Source organism: Diospyros lotus, chromosome 6 (genome assembly GCF_014633365.1).
Source record: "Diospyros lotus cultivar Yz01 chromosome 6, ASM1463336v1, whole genome shotgun sequence".
Classification (NCBI taxonomy): Eukaryota; Viridiplantae; Streptophyta; class Magnoliopsida; order Ericales; family Ebenaceae; genus Diospyros; species Diospyros lotus.
The window spans coordinates 2,185,774-2,204,694 of record NC_068343.1 but is presented as its reverse complement, the minus strand read 5'-3'; the positions used below and the strand labels follow the sequence as shown (position 1 = coordinate 2,204,694).

At 35.6% G+C, this 18,921-nt stretch overlaps 2 protein-coding genes across 3 annotated transcripts; both read right to left on the bottom strand.

The window, feature by feature from the left end:
* Positions 1 to 268: 268 nt before the first annotated feature.
* On the bottom strand, positions 269 to 4,963 carry LOC127804915 (carbonic anhydrase 2-like). The gene is made up of 10 exons (XM_052342013.1): positions 4,745 to 4,963; positions 3,887 to 3,948; positions 3,484 to 3,627; positions 3,224 to 3,272; positions 2,974 to 3,090; positions 2,582 to 2,635; positions 2,347 to 2,432; positions 1,110 to 1,215; positions 806 to 964; positions 269 to 503 (listed from the first exon to the last, which is right to left on the bottom strand). The coding sequence occupies exons 1-10, from the start codon at positions 4,943 to 4,945 to the stop codon at positions 465 to 467; spliced, it is 1,017 nt and encodes a 338-aa protein (XP_052197973.1). The 5' UTR covers positions 4,946 to 4,963; the 3' UTR covers positions 269 to 464.
* A 3,241-nt stretch (positions 4,964 to 8,204) lies between these two features.
* On the bottom strand, positions 8,205 to 16,371 carry LOC127804144 (phosphoglucan phosphatase LSF1, chloroplastic). 2 transcript variants are annotated; one of them, XM_052340928.1, is made up of 10 exons: positions 15,606 to 16,371; positions 15,413 to 15,519; positions 13,714 to 14,170; positions 12,917 to 12,985; positions 11,432 to 11,553; positions 10,931 to 11,146; positions 10,217 to 10,322; positions 9,883 to 9,995; positions 9,073 to 9,217; positions 8,205 to 8,960 (listed from the first exon to the last, which is right to left on the bottom strand). In XM_052340928.1, the coding sequence occupies exons 1-10, from the start codon at positions 15,930 to 15,932 to the stop codon at positions 8,841 to 8,843; spliced, it is 1,782 nt and encodes a 593-aa protein (XP_052196888.1). In that variant the 5' UTR covers positions 15,933 to 16,371; the 3' UTR covers positions 8,205 to 8,840. The 2 variants fall into 2 exon arrangements, with proteins under 2 accessions (XP_052196888.1, XP_052196889.1); XM_052340929.1 differs by lacking the exon at positions 15,606 to 16,371 and having other exon boundaries at positions 15,366 to 15,511.
* Between the last annotated feature and the right edge of the window lie 2,550 nt (positions 16,372 to 18,921).

Here is an 18,921-nt window from a genome sequence, read left to right as displayed (position 1 = left end):
TTCTCGAGGTAGCCGAAAAAGAGTTTATTCATTGCATGCGTATGTTTTATGGGAAGGTGGGTGAGTTGAGGAGGGGATACAACAGCCCCTTGTTGCCTAAATTAGTAACCGGAAATTGTTTTTGCCACCATATCAGTCTTCCATAGAAACTACTGCAAACTGGTGGACTGATCTGTTACTGTTTTTGTTCCTACTAAACTGGGGTTGTTGAGATGCATATTTAATGTTGTTTTGTAATTAAAGATTTTTCATTCACACACAAAAGATGTACATAATTCTGTTGGCTGGACCAGAAGTTACGTTTTATTGAAAGAGTTGTTTGGCAGTAGAAGCTTCACAACCACGAGATTCCGATCTTAGAATTTCCCGTAGGAGGGAGGAAATTCTACAGAATGTTGGGTGTTTCTTCCTATAAACCTAGCTCCTCATCATTGCAAGGATAGCCCTCCTTTCTAAGCATGTCCCTAGAGCTTCCAATGCAGTATCGTTGCCACATCTTTGACCTACCAAACAAAGAACAGAAGATTGCAATGGTGAAAAAAGTAAAAAAAAAAAATTACAAATATGGATTTGCAATAAAAGGAGCCACTCTGTCATCTTCTCCATTATTACATTGAGTACCGTAGGGTAAATTATTGCTCATGAAGGGCAAATACAACCGACATGCAGTTTTAGGAAGAAAGAAAGAAAGAAATTGGGGGACACGTTAGGGAACAAGGATGTGGGGGGGGGGGGGGAGATGACTGATGGAAATATACAAGTTGAAGAAGATGAGGACGTTTGGGGGTGTGGTTGGGGTTCATACAGAGAGGGGGGGTGAAAGCCCAAATTCAAGTCCCCACAGCTCAAAAGATCCCTTCACAAAATCGTAGTATCCTCCTTTGAGCGCCAGTGTCTTCTTCAACAGCCCGTCCCTCACAAATGGGTAAGTCAGCAGGTTCCCAAGTGACACGTTCACTGCCTCCTGCATTCATTCATTTCATTTCAAAACACATCAACAGTAGTTGGTTGCAACATAACTAACCGTAGCAGAAGAAGAAAAAAATTCTATGACACCAATGGGTAACGGGTAAAATAGGCAAGAAAAAAGTGTGAGTTCAAATGCCAACCTTCTCACAGTAAGCGCATTGTACTTCCAGTGGGGCACTGCCATGCTCTGCTTTCACTTTGGATTTGGCAGGTAAGCCGATTCTCACCCAATCCTCTATGAAGTCACTGCACATTTCAAATAGGCACCCAAGAGCCATGCATAAATAGGTTACCTTTGGAAGTGTAGATCAGCCTTCTTACTCTATCCCACACAGTTTGATAAAGGTGCTCTCTCTCTCTCTCTCTCTCTCTCTCTCTCTCTCTCTCTCTCTTTAAATTTCGTTTAATTCTCTTTTTTCCTTACAACCCTTAGCTTGGTAAGTTATTGGATCGGTCATTAGTTGAAATATTCAATCATTCGAACCATCCTTAAATCGAAATTAAGCTTGATAATGGTAAAACCGAACCAGTCCTATTTACACACACTGCTGCAATATGTATTGTTGTACATTTGTAAAATAATGTTACACACACACATATATATACATACATATAGTAATTTATTCGATTTTCAATTCAAAATTAAGATCAAATCAGACAAGACTGAAGTGGACTAAAGATTCATTTTTAAATTTTTTTAGACAAGAGACAACCAAACCTGATTTTTTGGTTCCATTCAAATCAAAATTTGAACACCTCTACTTGTTAGAATTTCAATAATCCCTTTGACGGTGCAAGTATATTGGAGGAGAAAAATATTTAAAAAATCAAATTAAAATATTAAATAATGTATTAAAAATTTTAAGAATATAAACTCAAAAAATTAAAAGCTAAAAAAAAGAAGTTTTAGAAAACTGAAAGTAATTGTGAAAGGGAATTCAGACTATGTTTTCTTTATTTTTTTAAGATTATTTTTAATTTGTAATTTTTTAAAACATTAAAAATATATTTATTTTTATATTTTTAAGAACACATTTTCAAAAATAAAAAAAATTATAAAAAAAACTCAAAATAATAAAAAGTTATTTTGACTGTTTTTGTGTCAAAATTTCTAAAATGTAAAAAATGTTACAGACCAAAAATATGTTTTTTCAATCATTTTAAAATATAAAATTTAAAAATAAAAATTAAAACACGAAAAAAATAATCCCACAGAATGACCCCTAATTGGTTAAACAAGTGGATTTAAAAGGTAGGGTTTGAATGTACGGATAATACTGCTAGGGTCGGGCCGGACTATTTTAATTTTTTTAAAAATATTGGTAATTTTGTTAAAAAAAAAAAAAAACCTCAATAATAAGAGGTAAGTGGACTTACGTGGAGTTGGGTCCATGGTCGGGGAAGGTCATGAGCCCCTTTATGCCACCGCAGCAGCTATGCCCAATCACCACAATGTTCTCCACCTGGCCCAATCAGCAGTCACCATTTTTTTAAATTAATTAATAATTACTGAATGAATTAATTTTATTTTATAAATTAAAAAAAAATGATATATAGTTGAGATGAACTGAACTAATGAAACTAATAAGTAGAAAATGGTAATTAAGTTGACCTTGAGATGCAGAACAGCATACTCAACGGCTGCCCCAACTCCAGCGTACTTAAGCTGTTCAACACCAAACAAACACCACTTTAATTAAAACCCATTTAAATCATCTAACAACAAGACCCATCTCAGGTCAGGTCAGGTCAGATAGATTAAAAGTAACACAGGGTGAGAGAAATACATGAGAGGAAGAACATTACTGAAAAGGTACGTACGTAATTAATTAATAAAATGCTACTACTTAGATAGATATTTTAAAATGATATTTTATATTAATATATATATTATACTGTTATGTCATATAAATATATAATACACATTAATAAAAAATGTGCTCTCATGAAAGTGGTGTGTACAAAGTGACATTTTGGTTAATTATTTGCTTCAAAAGAATTGACCTGATCAAAAGGAGGGACCATGTTGGCAACATTCCTGACCACAAAAGCCTCCCCAGGATGGAAATCCAGCACGTGGGATGGGCACACCCTTGAATCCGAGCAGGCAAACACCATATACTGCACCATTTCAAAATTTAAAGAAATATCTGTTAAAACCATAATCAAACAAACAGACCCTTGACCCCCCCCCCCCCCAAAAAAAAAAGTAAGAAAAATAAGTGAATATATATATATATATGTATGTATATACTTTGGGACTTTGGCCTTTGGCGAGTTCACTGTACAGAGCTGGGTTTTTCCTGCAAGACAGAATTCAGGAACCTGTTGAGGATGAATGCAGCTACGTACTTAATAATGCAAGCAACAAGTTTGGTGATTTTACGTTACTAGAATCGTATATTAATGTGTTATATTAACACAAACACACAACGTATCAATGCATGAGTATAAAATAAAATAAAAAAACACACAAATAAGTCTTCAAATGATCATATATCAATTACTACTCACTCATATTTCTCCCTCTTGAAATGGATGTATCCATTCTTCATCCTCTCCACCGGGTCAAAATCCGGCTTGCTGTTAGCTGTTTGCAGCTCTGCTGTTATCTGCTCAATCTTGGCGGTTGCAATGGGTCCAAGCTCGCCCTTCTCGCTGCAACATACAACCAACTTCAAATTAAGTTGATATACTTACATACATATATATATTTGTGATTAATTATGAAGAATTTTTATCTTCTAACAAATTAAAGTAAATTAGAAGACATGTTTATGGATGTCAACGTCTTTTATATATATAATGATGTTAAACGAAGTATATTTACAACTACTTAGAATAAAATATCACAGTTCATGACGCATATATATATATATATAGAGAGAGAGAGAGAGAGAGAGAGAGACTTAATTACCTTAGAAGTTTCTTGAGCCCGGCAATGGCCTCCTCGTACGAGTCTTTCCCCATTTCTTCTCTCTGCAAAATTTTCCATTATTTCAATCCATTACATCTAAACATAAGAAGAAAAAAAAGATGTGTTCTTTTGCTTTTTAATGCAATTTCTCAAACTTCAATGCTAGTTCTTTCACATCGGTCCGGTTTTAATCAGTCAGTATTGAGAATTGGACTAAACTTCGACTAATCCTAATTTAACCAAACCGAAATGTAAAACACACCCTGCACACACAGCCAACTCAACAAAATCCTTTAATACCCAAATTGAGAAAACACGAAGACTTGAATATCATTTATTTATTTCATCAAAAAATCCACTTCCCAAAATATGGTTTATTTTTAAATGTTTTTTTAGACCCTAAATTTAAAAAAAAAAATCACTTTTTTAAACTTTTCTAGTCATTCCTGTGTTGCAAATACACTTGAATTATTGAAAGCAATCCAGCTAAAAGGAGCAAGGCGACAGGAAGGGGATTGCATTTAACATTTTCATGTGACAACATTTATATTTGGACAACTGAGCATGCTGGAGCTTCCATGTCCATACAATATAAAACGAAAATATATATTATTTAGATACTTAATTATAATATTTTTAAGATAATTATATATGTATTAATATGTGACACAGTATATAATTAAGATATAATTTCTGGTCAGCTAATTAACAAAAGAAAATGGTCAGCTGGTATTTGAAGCAATATACAAGCAATCGATTAAAATATGCAATGACATAAGGTAAAATAAAATTTATCTAATTAATATAGTGAAATGGAATATACAGAGAGAGAGAGAGAGAGAGAGAGAGAGAGGGTACCGGCCAGGAATTAGGGGTGAGGATGGGAGGAGGAGCAGCAAAAACAGGGTGGTTTCTGATAAGAGAAGGAGGAGAAGCGGAGGAGTTAAGGCGGGAGACGACCGAAGGGCGGAATGTGGCGGCTTTATAGAGGAGAGAGGTTTTGGTGGGAGAGATGAGAGAAGTGAGGCACCAGCCGTTGATGGAAGTAGCCGTCGACATTGCGCCACTTGCCTTGAGACCTCCCTCGCTTTATACATTTTAATAAATGAAACAACCCTACCCTCCCCCCTCCCCTTCTGGATAACGAAAGCGAACCCTCCTCAAACCACAGCTTCTTCTTTCCCTTCCCTCGGATATATCCTACGTACCCGGCCAGTTTCTTTTTTCCTTTCAGATTAATTTAAAATTAAACTAATAATTTCTGTATATTTATGCATGCATGCATGCATGCAGATTTTCTAATCAAATAAAATTGCGGCTACTCCCACATTCAACTACGGTTTTCCACGTACGTACGTACGTCTTTTATGTCTAATTAATTGCTTTGTTGTCCCCTATATATCATGTTTCATAATTTTAAGGTTAATTATCGACTTAATTACGTACCCTTCCTCTCTTCCCTCTCAAACATTAACATTTTGAACGTACGTAAATTCTCACACAAATTTCTCTATTTATTTAGGAGACTCGTAATTTATTCAATACACACACATAAAAAAAAATTCAAAAAAGAAAAAGAAAAGTAATCTGTAAGACATATCTATTTTTCGATGTTATTTTCTAGAAACATGGGGCAGTGGTGTTGTAATGAGGGATTGATGGATACGGAGGGAAAGGAATTAATGGTGACAAGTGGAAGTGGAGATGGATGGGGAATGAATGGTGAGGCAGTTGAGGTGATGAATGAATTAAGATAAAGGGATAACAGAGCTTATCCCCAGAACTTGGTTTCTACCATACCTGGCTTTCTGATCATTTTGTGGTGTGGATGTGATTGGATCCTGACTTGGATGGATGACCCTATCTTCTTCTTCTTCTTCTTCTTCTTCTTCTTCTTCTTCTACTACTACTACTACTACTACTGAACCAGGCTGACTGACACTTGTGCTGGATCTGCATATGTCTTCCAATAATGGATAATCCAGAGAATATAAAATAGTAAAATTATATCGATTAGTCTGATTTTTTGGGTTAATTGGTTGGTTTAGTTCAATTTTACTTCTCGATTTAATTGAATCAGTTATTAAATTTTAATCAATTTGATGATCAAACCGATTGTTTGCATACATACACGCCCTTACTTATAATAGTTGAAATTGCCACGGTGTGACCTAATTTATGGGTCAAGTAGATGGGCCTAAATCTGGTTTTCCTTTTGTGTTGGGCAACCATGCATGAGATACAAGTTTACGGATCGGAGGTGGGCTGAGTTTGGGTCAATATGTAAGGCTTGCTACGTGGGAAACTGGGCTTGGGCCCGGCCTTCTGGAGTCACCTTCTACAGCGGAAACTAAACAGAGTCGGTGGATTTGAAATCTGTCGTCCTAAATTCACTTACCCCTTTTTAAGATGCTTTTTTAAGGTTCCTATTTAAAAATTGTATAAAATTTTAAAGTTGATTAATGTTTAAATTGATAATATATTTTAAATTATTATTTATATAATTATGTGTTTAATTTAAAAAATTAAAAAATTACTAAAATTATATATTAATAATTATATATAATTATTAAAAATATATAGATTTGCTGTAAGCTGGAGGAGGCGATGGAGGAGCGGGAGGCAGGGGCGGCAATGGAGGAGCTGGAGGCGGCGGCCTTGAGTGTCGATTAACACTGCCTCTTGAAGCTTGAATGTTCTCGATTCATCGAGGACAAGAGAAAATGATGAAGTACTAAACATATGCCGAATTAAAATTTAAAAATAGGGCAAAAATTACTCACCGGAGGCGGAGGTTCTCGCCGGAAAACCACGGGGACGACGATGACGCTGCGCCATCTGCGGTCGCAAATGAAATGAAACTGAAGCTTGCGTTCTTTGCTCGTCGAAGCACGTTATGGCGAACAAACTCAGCACAGATGCACAGAGAAAGAGAGGCTCCGATCAATGTTTAGAAGGAAACATCTGGAGATTTATAGGCTACTACTGATTGGATCGAGGGGCTTGCGAGTTGCAACATGTGATCATGATTTTACCATTTGTTGACATTTTTCCAGATTGTACGTCCGAAAACAAGTGCTTCCTCTGATTACGAATTCAGATATGGCCAAGGCAATCGGAAATGAATGTCAACATTCTTTTGCCATCGTTTCGACATGCTCGCCTCCAAAGCCATAGCGGGCCATTCGCTGTGACGTAACGGGAAATATTTGCGGCTCTCTTTGCACATAATGAACAACAGCCAATGGCGGTCGCGTTCTTCTTTTTTTAACATAAAAAATTAGAGGGTCCGCGGTCAATATATAGCCTCCAACTGGGACAGTCCAATACACGTTTCGAGCTAAACGGACAAACACATAAATTAGAGGAACTCAAAACTTATTCACTTAAATAGATCTAGATTATCGACAATCTTGTATTAACCTAACTCAATTTCACGATCTTATATTAATTTAAGCTCTCAAACATATACGATGAGCCATTTACTCTACCCCTAACAGGTTATAGTGACCGTGTTTTTATCCTCCACTAGTGTAGAAATAACGCTTATAAATTATTAAAAAAAAAAATAGGGGATGTATATTAATTAGGAGAAATTGTTTAGAAAATATTTTTATTAAAAATTATGTTTTTAAAATTAGAAAATCGAAAACAAATTTTTTGTTTTATAAATTTGTACTGGACTTCAAGATGTTTTTGCTTTTTTTTTTTTTTTTTTGTAGATTTTAGTCATATTTTTTCACTTATTTTCAAGGAAAAACACAATTTTCTACTAAATAACCATTGCTTCAAATTCTTCAAGCCGCATGTCTTTTATTTTAAGTCTAAAACTGGTTTCATATTTACAGAAATGAACATATTTTTTTATTTATTTTCTAATTTTCTGTAAAAATAAAAAAAATAAAAATAGAGATAAAAATTTAAAAAAGAAAATAAAAAACATTCTCTATAAATAAACAACCCCCAAACTTTTAATTTTCTCAATTGTGATACCCATTCTTTTAATTTTAAATTGTCATGATATCTTAAATTATGCCGTTAAATGTTAAGGTGACCAAAAAAAAAAAAAAAAATTAACTAATTATCATCTCAATTCTCTAATATATCATGTGATTTTCTAAGAGTCAAAAAAGCTATTCTCTATTAATTTGGCTACCACGGGTGCATAGGAAGTGAACCCCAATTATGTTAAAGGGTTCAATCATTAATGTTATAAAATTTTAGAATATGCACAAAAAAAAACGAGACATACTCTTGTATCGTCGTCCAACGACATATATCTCCTTTTACATATATATGGTTGAAAGAGAGAGTATCATGAAATAATCACCAATGCGAGTAAGTGATAACTATCATCTCATCCTCGAAATACATAAATTAATATAATATACTAATGATCTACAATTAAAACTAAAATTAAATTGGATATAATTATCAAAAAAATAAAATTTGATCTAAAATAAAAAGAAAATGCTTAAAATTCGATATTACAATAAAAAGCTCCACTAGCTGCAAGCTCTCACCATCCTTTATTCGTGTCTTTGACCGGAAGTATGGCGATGCAGCAGCTTCTCTATCAGTTCAATAGGACTCAAAAACCTAAACTAAAAGGTATGCTCACTATAGTAGTTCTGTGCCCAGTAGGACTCCTTTGATGATCGTTACGTACCAGTTATGTTTTGATCTTAGAATGGTGGTCCTAGGGAAGGCCTTGAGCAGAGCTCAGTAGCTTCATCTTTTAACATATTTTCTGCATCAATCAGAAGCATCATTTATCTGTCGTTGCATGAGGTCTGTACCTTGTAAGTACAATGTCACAGTCGCCAAATTCCATATCCCATCAAGAGTTGCCTTATAATGGTCTACCTGTAGAACGCGCCCAAGTTTCTTGAAACTGAAAACCCGGGGTGAGCCATACACGAAAGGGTAATTGAGCAAAGAGTAGCATCGCCAGCTACTTGGGGACTAATCGAATAGGACAGACAGAGAATGCGACGCATCGAGCTGCTTTTGCCAGCATAAAGCGCTCATTTTCAGTGAGTGGCCTCTCTATCACCTTTACGATATTTGCATCCTGAAACATGATACCAGAGTAAGACCACTATCAAGACATCAAGGATGCAGTGAAGCTAAATAAAGCAATATCTTCTGTACTTTTCAATATAAAGGTTTCAATAGGGACATACCTTCTGTATCTGTTGCACAGAAGGCCTCACACTGGCAACGTCACCAATTGCAATTATATTGTTTAGGTTGCCCCGCTGATCCCTTTCTGTTGGTGAAGCTGTAGAGTGCCTCCATTGCCCATTAACAATGAACTTATAGTAATACCTAAAGGTGATCAATGAAAATAAGAAATTCGAGTGCAGCATTCTAGGGGCGTGGATTCAGTTAATTTGGTTTGAAATTTCACAAAACTGAATAACCCAAATTACCCATACAAACCGAACAAATTATGAATTAAACCAAATGTATAAATGAAATGTAAACATTAAAAATAATAAAAATAAGTTCAGTAATTCAATTTTGAAAATCCCAGCATGGGATGAAGGCTTAAGATCGTTAATCAGTCTGAAAATCTAAGGACAGAACTGAAGTAAAACAACGAAAAATTTTATAAGGAAAAACCAAACTGAAGCGAGGGGGGGGGGGGAGATGTCCCTACTTAAATCCCCCCAATCCTACCAAAAAGGGTGGGATAGAAGAGAGGGAGAGAGACGAATGTCCACATACATGTGGAGCAATATGCCAACTGACATTTTTAAATAAGATAAGCAGAATGCATTTAGCGACAGATGTATAGATGAGCCAAATCGACGAATTATAAATGAAACCAGGAAGTTCTCTGTTCTTTACTCAGCGTGATTACACTTCTGATAGCAGCACGTGGTCGATTTCAGTGAGATTTTGAAAATCATCAAATCAACTAGGATCCTAGAACTGCCACAACACCCCCTTCCCCAACCAACCAAAACACAGGAAAGAGAAAAACTTACTTCCCTTGTGGAAGTCTAATTTCAACTTCATATCTAGGGCCACCCTTGTGAACAGCCTTAATTGGTTCTTTCCAGTTTCCTGTGAAATCTCCAACCAAGGATACATCCTCCCCCTGCATTTTGAAATGCAAAGTGAAAAAAAACACAATTATAAAAAACAGATAAATAAAACGTGTTACAAATTAATGAAAAATGCTAGCAAAAAAGCCTAAATGCCGCAAAATTGCTTGGAACTAATTTCTCAGGAATAAGACATCAAAAATTTGTGCTACTTATTCTTTTGAACTGAGAAATTCTATAGAAATGAGAAACAATGATTGGAGTCAAAAATTACTTCTTGCCCGTTCCACACAAAAGTCACTGCATGAGTTGTGGGTCCCTCATGTTGGCCCTTTTCCACCATTGCTATAAGATCCCATGTCGCCCAGGCAATTGCTGGCCTGCATTGTCAATTCCAGCACCTGCTTTTTCAAGATTCTTACAAAGAAAAATGGATCCAGACAATGTATAATCAAGTAACACTCCAGCTTAAGTTGTGTGTCAAAAGATAATATAACATTCTTTTAAGAATTAGTGGTGATGATCCCATTCTGCAAAATGAGGAATCAGTACGAGATGATTCGGACCCATGCAAAATAATGTAAAAGGAATGACCAAGTGTGGTTAAGATAAGAAAAGCATAATTGTGATGATCTGAAGTACAGCCTCAGAAAGAGCATGGCACACCCACACTGAATCTACATGGAGATACCAAAGTGGGTATGATTATAGCTTCACCAGTTATACAACCGCTTGCATTACATTCAGTTCAGCATGTCCTCCAGAATAATGGAGGACAATGCATCACATGCGAAGATACATATATATATATATATGTGTGTGTGTGTGTGTGCCCAAGTTATGGCCTTATGGACACACAAGGATGTGCATCACCAAAAAAAAAAAATGAATCATTAATAAATCCTCCGAATACAACTATGTTAAGAAAGTGAATCTGTGAGGTCCAATGGATTGTGTCAAAAAAGAAAAGAGATGTCAGTAAAAGAACCTGTCAGGCTTGCAATAATGTAAACTAGTAACAAAATTGTAGGCAACATGGAGGGAGGTATCTGTCATCCAATGTAGGTAAGCAATAACACAAGCAGGGGACCGATCAAACCCAGTGGTGCAAGTGATATAAACACAATGGTTCTTTTTCAATAACCGCAAAAGAAGACCCACAGAAAATGGTAACTTCTTCCTGAGATCAAATGAATTTGCATCCCTGCAAAAGAAATCAAAAGAAAATGTTTTATGCCATCATTCAAGGCGAGCATCGAACAATGTAAGTTAGATTCCACCCTGTGACATAGATGACTCAAAAGAAATTCTAGATACAGACACTGTATGGCAATTACAGTCAGAGTGCCACTCAATATATCCTAGATAGGAAAGGGGAACAATTCTAAGAGCAAGCAAAAATGACCAGGGATTAAATACATTTTTAAAAAAATATGCAACATGGGAACAGGCATTGTACTACTTTCAGGGACAATAAAATTTTGGTTACCTTATAGGATAGTTAATCATAAGGATGTTGAACTGTTGGCATGAATCATTGATTGATTTTGAATTAATTCCCCAATTTTCTGCTTCAATTCCACTCTGGAAATTCAGCACAGCTGTAAAACCCTAATAAAGAAATATTCTGACAGTTGTAAGCAAGAAAATTTTCAAGAAGCAACTAGACCCTTAAACAAATGAGAGAGAAAGAGAGAGAGAGAGCATCAATAGGAAAAGAAAAAAATATAACCAGAAAAAATATGTCATAGTGGATAAGGTACAGATTTAATAAAGTTTCTAATATAAAATCACATTATAGAAGCAAGTAAAATCATTATTATTATCAAGAACATTGCCTAACTAAAAGAGTTAACATAACAATATAACAATCCTCTAGATCAATATATAAAGCAAAAAATCTCTATTATTCTGTATTGTAGAGTGGTAATTATACAATCAATGATAAAAAATAAATAAATGATACAATGATCAAGTAATGATACAACACATAGAAATATAAATATAAAAGTTTAAAAATGTATAGATTTATCAAAATTAGTATTCTTTGTTTTCCAATTATATAATTAATTCAATAAAACAACATATAGTTAATATTTTTCACTTTTTTAATCTATATTTATTTTTATTTTTATTTTATTATTTGTCCTTGCAATTTGCATGGAGAAGTCAAATTCTTGTCCCTCTCAAATGTGCCACTTACCGGCTGGTAATGGAACAAATGTGTACTTTCTTGTACCAGTTTTGCACCAATACAGTACGAGATCAATAACTATGCCAGAACCAAAGGGGGCCTTAACACTAAAGTTCTGAAGATGTGTCAAAGTAACTCAATTCATACTGAAAAACTGTAAACCCGTCTTGAAATTTTAGTTTGTGTAGCGTATTAACAGATTTTCAAATAGGTTAGCTTATGGTTCTGATAGACCAAGTCTTACCCTTGATGATTTAAAGCAATAGTAAAAGGACATATATACATGTTAAGCTCCAAAAAGCCCCAACTTTGCCTGCCCAAACTAGAGGATACAGTGTTTATGACTACAGAAAATACTTGTGATGAGTTGTAGCAATATTTTTCTTCTTAAGTTCCCAGATAAATTGGTTCAGCTCAAATGATCATCTGACTTGTTCATGGCATCTTTCTCACAAGCCAACCAGAACTTCCCCCAAAAAGAGTAGAAATAACATAAAGATACGAAAAATAAATAAATAATTCCTTGTTTTCCGGATGGCACTGTAAATGGCAGAGATGATAAATAGAATATTCTCAGAATCAGAAATGGACCGTCTTGCTTTTTGCATTCCTTTCAATTCCCTACACATCATGATGAGAAATTTATTTCATAAACATATTTTACCATCCACATATGTGCACACTACTAAAAGTTCATAGATAGGGAGAAAGACAATTATGCTTAAGAAAGAACAAATCTGAATGAAGAATGCTCATAAAAGAAACGCATAACAGACTCACGGCATTTGATAAAGTCTCTACATCAGCTTCTGTTTGTATACAGGATCCCACATATATCTGCTCTGTGATCTAAATATACATAAAATGGAAAAAAAAAATCAAAAATTTGTAATAAAGTGCTTCATCATAACTAGATATCATAAAACCAAAAATGTAAAACAAAAATCACAAGAATGCTAATTGCAGCATAATAGCAAGATGGATGGTATTCGACATTAAAGCTGAGCAAGAAGGTTTGAGATTATAACTTGAAATATTTGAAACTCAGACAAGATATAGAGACTGCAAAAAAGTTATCAAGCTCAAGGCACCACAGGTTCTAGTGCACTCTGAAAAGTATGACGAACATTTGAAACTCAACTATCACAGTGTTGAGAGAAACCAACAACTCAAGTTGAAGAATAAATAAAAGCACAGGTACTTGGATTTTCGCACATAAAAGCATAGCCAATACAGAATATTAAATGGTGAGAGATGTATCCCAACTTCAAATCAACGTGAATTAGTAAGTTCTATAGCCAACAAATCATCCATAAAAATGAAGAAAAAATAGATAAATTAACAGTTCAAATAAAATCATCATTCAAAAAAGCAATGGCAAACATCAACATCATTCTGCCACTAATTTTTTAAAGCAATGGCAAACATCAACAAATAGAAAAGAAACAGATTACTACGATGAGCCAACTTCATAACCTCGATAACCATGAATTGTATGGGGAAATGATTGTCTACCTAAAAGAATTGGCAAAATAAGGAATGGAAGCATGGAGAAATAAGAAGTTTCTGCATCATACCTTACTGTAGCGCATACCAAGAGAGTGATTGTAGTAAAGTTCCCCTTTCGAACGTTCCAGTGCCTTAGTGTATTCATCCAAAGGGAAACTCCCATGTGCCCATTCAGCATCACCTGACTCTTCCTCAGAGAAAATGGTTACAAGTTGGCTCAAGGGTGCCACAAGTGTGTTTTTTTGTATTTGTGGATGAATATATCCATTCTGATTATTCAACTTCCATCCTGAAGGTGTTAAAAACTTCGATGAAAACATTATAAACCCAGAATTTCCACTGCCTTCAGAAGATGCTCTCAAGTTCGATGCTAGTATAGTTTTATTCCAAGTGGCTATAGCAACTCGTCCTCTATTAAACAAAATATCAAGATCACTGGTAACATGCAGTTGTTGAATAGGAAAAGGGGTGAAAGGTCTCTCAAGGACAAGGCTACAAGGTCCTGATTTCTCTTTCCTTATCTTCCTGCAACACCAAAAACGATACTGATAGATAGCAAGAAATGTGTGTACATGTGTTTAGAGATGGAAACAATTGAACTTTAATAATTGAAATATGAAGTCTAGCACTTTCAAAGTCAAAAACTGAAGTACATGTAAAGCTAAACAATAAGGAAAAGCAATAAAATAAACCACGTCTAGATTTCACTTTCACAGGGAAGAATTGTGTTTCTCATAATCAAACTGATACATGCGAAAGCAGCCCCAAAGTGTTGGCTAACATGTGTTATTGCATACTCGAACAAGCATAGCTCTTATCATGTAATATGTATGCGCAAATAAAATGGCTATATCTGAAGCTAAAGAGCTAAAGAAAGAAATAAAAAATGCAAAGACACCGTTGCTCTGCATTGAAAGTCATGCTTGATTTATAGTAAGTCTGCAGTAAAAAACCCTTAAATTTAAGAGCTGGAATAAATTCATGAAAAAACAAAGTAGATTGCTCGTTTGCTATGCATTGTAAGATGAAGTGAGACAATTTAGCTGTAATCCAATTTTTTTTAAGGCTTGTGGTGGAGGATAGAGGGATTTGACCCCTTTAATTGCCACTTCCAGCTTCAAAAACTTTTTGCACTTCCACCTCCAAAATGTCACTGCCTTGATCAAGTAGTATAGCTTTTTTATTGTGCATTTAAGAACCCTCATGTTTCTTAACTAAACAAGACGACTTCCAATGCCACTATTAGATAGCTCCTCAAATTCAAACTAGATAGAGACTGGTGCGAGCTCATCTGGTAAACACAGTGATAGAAAAGAAGTCTCTCTATAATCCTATATTGAATAGAGATAGGGATAGAGGTAGAAGACCCAATCCTATCAGAGTTATTGCCTATTGTCTATAAATAGGCACCCCAGTAGAGTAAGATACAGAGACAGAATGTCACAAGGTGTGAAAGTGATCAATTAGATAGAGTAGAGAGTGCTGTGGGGATTTTTCAGGTTTATCCGTGCAAAACCATATTTCAATTTAATGGATTATCCCATCATTGAAGGGTCGTGGACCTAGACATTACATTACCAACTTTCTATGTCGATTTTTCTCTTAATTCTGTACATGGACGTGTGCGATTCAATGCCAACAGTTACAGTGTGTCGTCATATCATATTCCCATGAAGGCAAGCTGATGCTAAAGAATTAAGACATTAAGCTGTTAAATTACATGTAAAATCAGGATACTAAACACCGAAAGAAGAAAGCATTCCCTACTCTGCATCACCGAAGTCGTTGATCTCAATAAGCTTTCCAACAGAGCCATCACTGACCTTCTTCAACTTGTCACCCACCATTATTATCCTCGACTTCTCCGCATTGCCCTGCATTAGTCTACTGATTAAGCAACTTCTACAATCAACGCCAACTAGAGTTGAGAAAGCAGGAAGTTCATACAAACACCACTAACCCCTTTCTTGAGCGCATGCACAAAGATCTTGCCGTCCACCGAAAGCGCGAACCGAATTCCCAGTGGTTTCTCGAGTGTCACCATATACTCATTCAGATTCATCTTGAACGCGGAAGGAGACGACATTGCCAAAACCCTAGAAACTCTCCGATTGAAGCGACGCTTCTCCGCACACCCGTCCACTGAGCGTCCATTGCTCCAACACAAATCCCTGCCCCACAAAGAAGAGAAAAACGAAGCTTTGCCGAGCTTCTCCGTCGAAGTACTGCAGCCGAGCACCGGCGGTTGGTTGGGACCCCTGTAAGTGAGAATTTGCAGCGAAGACATCAGGAGAATTGGACGAGTGTTCCGAATCGGATCGACGAAACAAGAAAAATGGAAACGATTTTGGTAAGTTGAATTGACTGCGTATGCGCAATTGTGTATGCAGTCGTATGGTGCACTGAGATTCGAGCTGCTTCTGGGGAGTTGGATGCTGTGCTGGGAGATGATTGGGGTGGACAAGCCACAGAGTCACGGTAAGGCACCGCATCCACGTGTGCCTTCGCGGGACCCACTTGTACGTGGATCGAGGCGCTTTTCTTTTGGATGTATGAGTACTACTGTGCCTGAAAACCTCCCCGAGAGACTTATCGGGAGGGGAAAAAAACAAAAATGCCCCTTACTCAAACGTAAATTTATCTCTTTTCTTGTTCCTCTCTCCTCTCTCCAATGGTCACTGCTTTCAACAAAAAAAACTCCAACACCCGTCGTGGCACTACCTTACTGCCTCGCTTTTTTGTTGCCTTACCTCGTGCCCCCTGCTGACCATCGCTACATCTGTCTCATCCAATGCGGCGACGATGGAGGTGAGGTGAGGCCAGGCGGCACAAAATAAGCAGAGCCGGTCCTGGGTGTTTAGTGCCTAGGGTAAATTTTTTTTAAGTGTGCCTTTTATATAAATTAAATAAAAATTATTAATTAATTAATTTTATTAAAATTATAAAAATTTATTAAGGAAGAATAATTTGGGGTCTCGTTAAAATTTTGTTTGAAGAAAACTCAAAAAATCACAAACGAAGAAAAAAGAATACCCTGCATTATAAACATTGCATTAAAAAATAAAAATTACATATTTGAGTCTATATGCTTCCTCCCGAATCTCCGTAAGCATTTCTTGATTTGATCAATCTTCCTTTCATTTAGGGGTGTCAAAAAATATTCGAAAACCGGTGAATCGAACCAAATCAAATCGAACCGGGCCTTTTGGATTGGTTCTATGGTTCAATAGTTAGGTTCTAGTTCTAAAAAATTAAGGACCGATGTATTTGGTTTGATTACTGATTTTTTTTTTTTAAACCGTGGTTCGAACCGAATCGAAATCGAAATTATACTTATATATTATAATTTTTTGGTATATATATATATGTGTATAAATAATATCACTTCTTAGAAAACTAGCGAGATTCATGAACTCTTTTATTTCGAAACTTTTATGTGTTATTGCTATAGTAAATGGTCAATATAATCTCATTTGATGAGATAGTCAGGGGCGGATCCAAGAATTTAGAGCGCAGGGGCTGGAAATTAAAAAAATTAATGTAATAAATTCATATATAACAAAAGTCATTTTTATTTAATTTGAAGTTGTTCTCAACGAGGTTTTAAAACATAAAATTCATCTATAATAGAATCTAGATCTATTTTCTCAGCAAATTCCCGTTCAATGTTGAGCATCATACAATCAGAAAGAAAGTCATTCTCCATTTTGTTACGAAGTTCTGTCTTCACATGTTTCATTGTTGAAAATGCTCGCTCAGTAGTTGCAGTAGAAATAGGTAAAGTCAATATAAGACGAATTAACTTAGTCACCATAATATAAGTCTCCGACCTTCCACTCTCAGTCAAAATATGACATAACTCAACAAGTGTAGAAACTTGAAAACAAGGATCACTCTTCATATCTAACTCATAATGTTGCCGCTCATATTCCAAAGCATAAATATATTGTCGTGAAAAAATTTCAGGATAGAATTTTTCTGCAAGCGTACAAATATCATGACTGTTAAATGATTCAAATGAGTTTGGGATCTAAAGTTGCACTGAGAGAGAGAAGCTCTACTGATGTATCATTAGATCTTGTATTTAACTCCATCAATACAAAATCTATTGTTTCATTGAAAATATCAAAGTGATAATGATGCTCCACTGTAATCTAATCACGAGAACGATAAGGACCAACCTTATAGAAGCTATCTAGATCAGGTATGTCAACATCATATTTAGAGCAAAAGCTTTTCACTTTTTGAAAAAATTCTTTCCAGTCATCATCTCTCAATTTTTGAAGAAGCGTTTTTGTTGTAGAAACAAATTTTATAGCAACCAAGATATCTTGAGATTTCCTTTGAAGTGTTTGACAAAGAACATCAGTGATTCTCATAATGTTATGCATTAAATGCAAGCTGAACACAAAATCAAAACTTTTCAATTGTTTGTAAGCACTAATAGTTTCAGCCCGAGATCTTCCCTTCGGAAAATGGACACTGAGATACTCAAACACCTTGCAAGTTGCGTTGTACATGTCTATCAAGCTCTTTGTAGAGTCATAATGAGAATTCCAACGAGTAGATCCAGATCGTTGCAAATTACCCACTTGATTGGCCCCACTTCCTGACTCACGTTCTCCAATAGCCAACATATGCTCAACTTCTTTTCTTTGAGCAGCTTGCAACTCAGTAACGCGCTTTGGAGAAGAAGTAATAATATTAATAATATTGTCCAAATGAGAAAAGAATTACCAAATAACATCAACATCTCTAGCTGCAGAAATTAATGTCAACTGTGATCGATGGGCAAAGCAGTGAATATAATATGCATATGGACAATCTCTAAGAAATAATGCTTGAAGTCCATTCCAAGCGCCACGCATGTTACTAGCACCATCATATCCTTGCCCTCTCATTTTTTTCACCTGAAGCTTGTGTTGAACAAGAATATTAGATATCTCATTTTTTAGATTTGCTGATGTGGTATTACTAATGCTTTTGATATGAAAGAAGCGTTCTATCAAAATACCTCGACAATTCACAAACCTCAAGATTATTGCCATTTGCTCTCGATTAGATACATCTTGTGCTTCATCAACAAGAATACAAAAGCATTCATCCCCAACTTCTTCCCGAATCATCCTTCTTACTCTATTGGCCATAATGTGCAACATCTCTTTTTGAATACTTGGAGCAATGTATTGAGCATTTTGTGGAGCATTCTACAATACAACATTATCAATTTCTGGATTTGATTCTGCTGCAAACTGTACCATCTCAATAAAATTCCC

Excerpts from the sequence above, each read along its gene's own strand:
- LOC127804915 (XM_052342013.1), bottom strand. The coding sequence starts at position 4,945 with ATGTCGACGGCTACTTCCATCAACGGCTGGTGCCTCACTTCTCTCATC. Across the intron at positions 2,636-2,973 it reads TGGTCCCTCCTTTTGATCAG|CTTAAGTACGCTGGAGTTGG; the intron begins GTCAATTCTTTT and ends GGTGTTGAACAG. Across the intron at positions 965-1,109 it reads AATGCGCTTACTGTGAGAAG|GAGGCAGTGAACGTGTCACT; the intron begins GTTGGCATTTGA and ends GAATGAATGCAG.
- LOC127804144 (XM_052340928.1), bottom strand. The coding sequence starts at position 15,932 with ATGTCTTCGCTGCAAATTCTCACTTACAGGGGTCCCAACCAACCGCCG. Across the intron at positions 9,218-9,882 it reads ATTAGACTTCCACAAGGGAA|GTATTACTATAAGTTCATTG; the intron begins GTAAGTTTTTCT and ends GATCACCTTTAG. Across the intron at positions 8,961-9,072 it reads CTGTGCAACAGATACAGAAG|GATGCAAATATCGTAAAGGT; the intron begins GTATGTCCCTAT and ends ATCATGTTTCAG.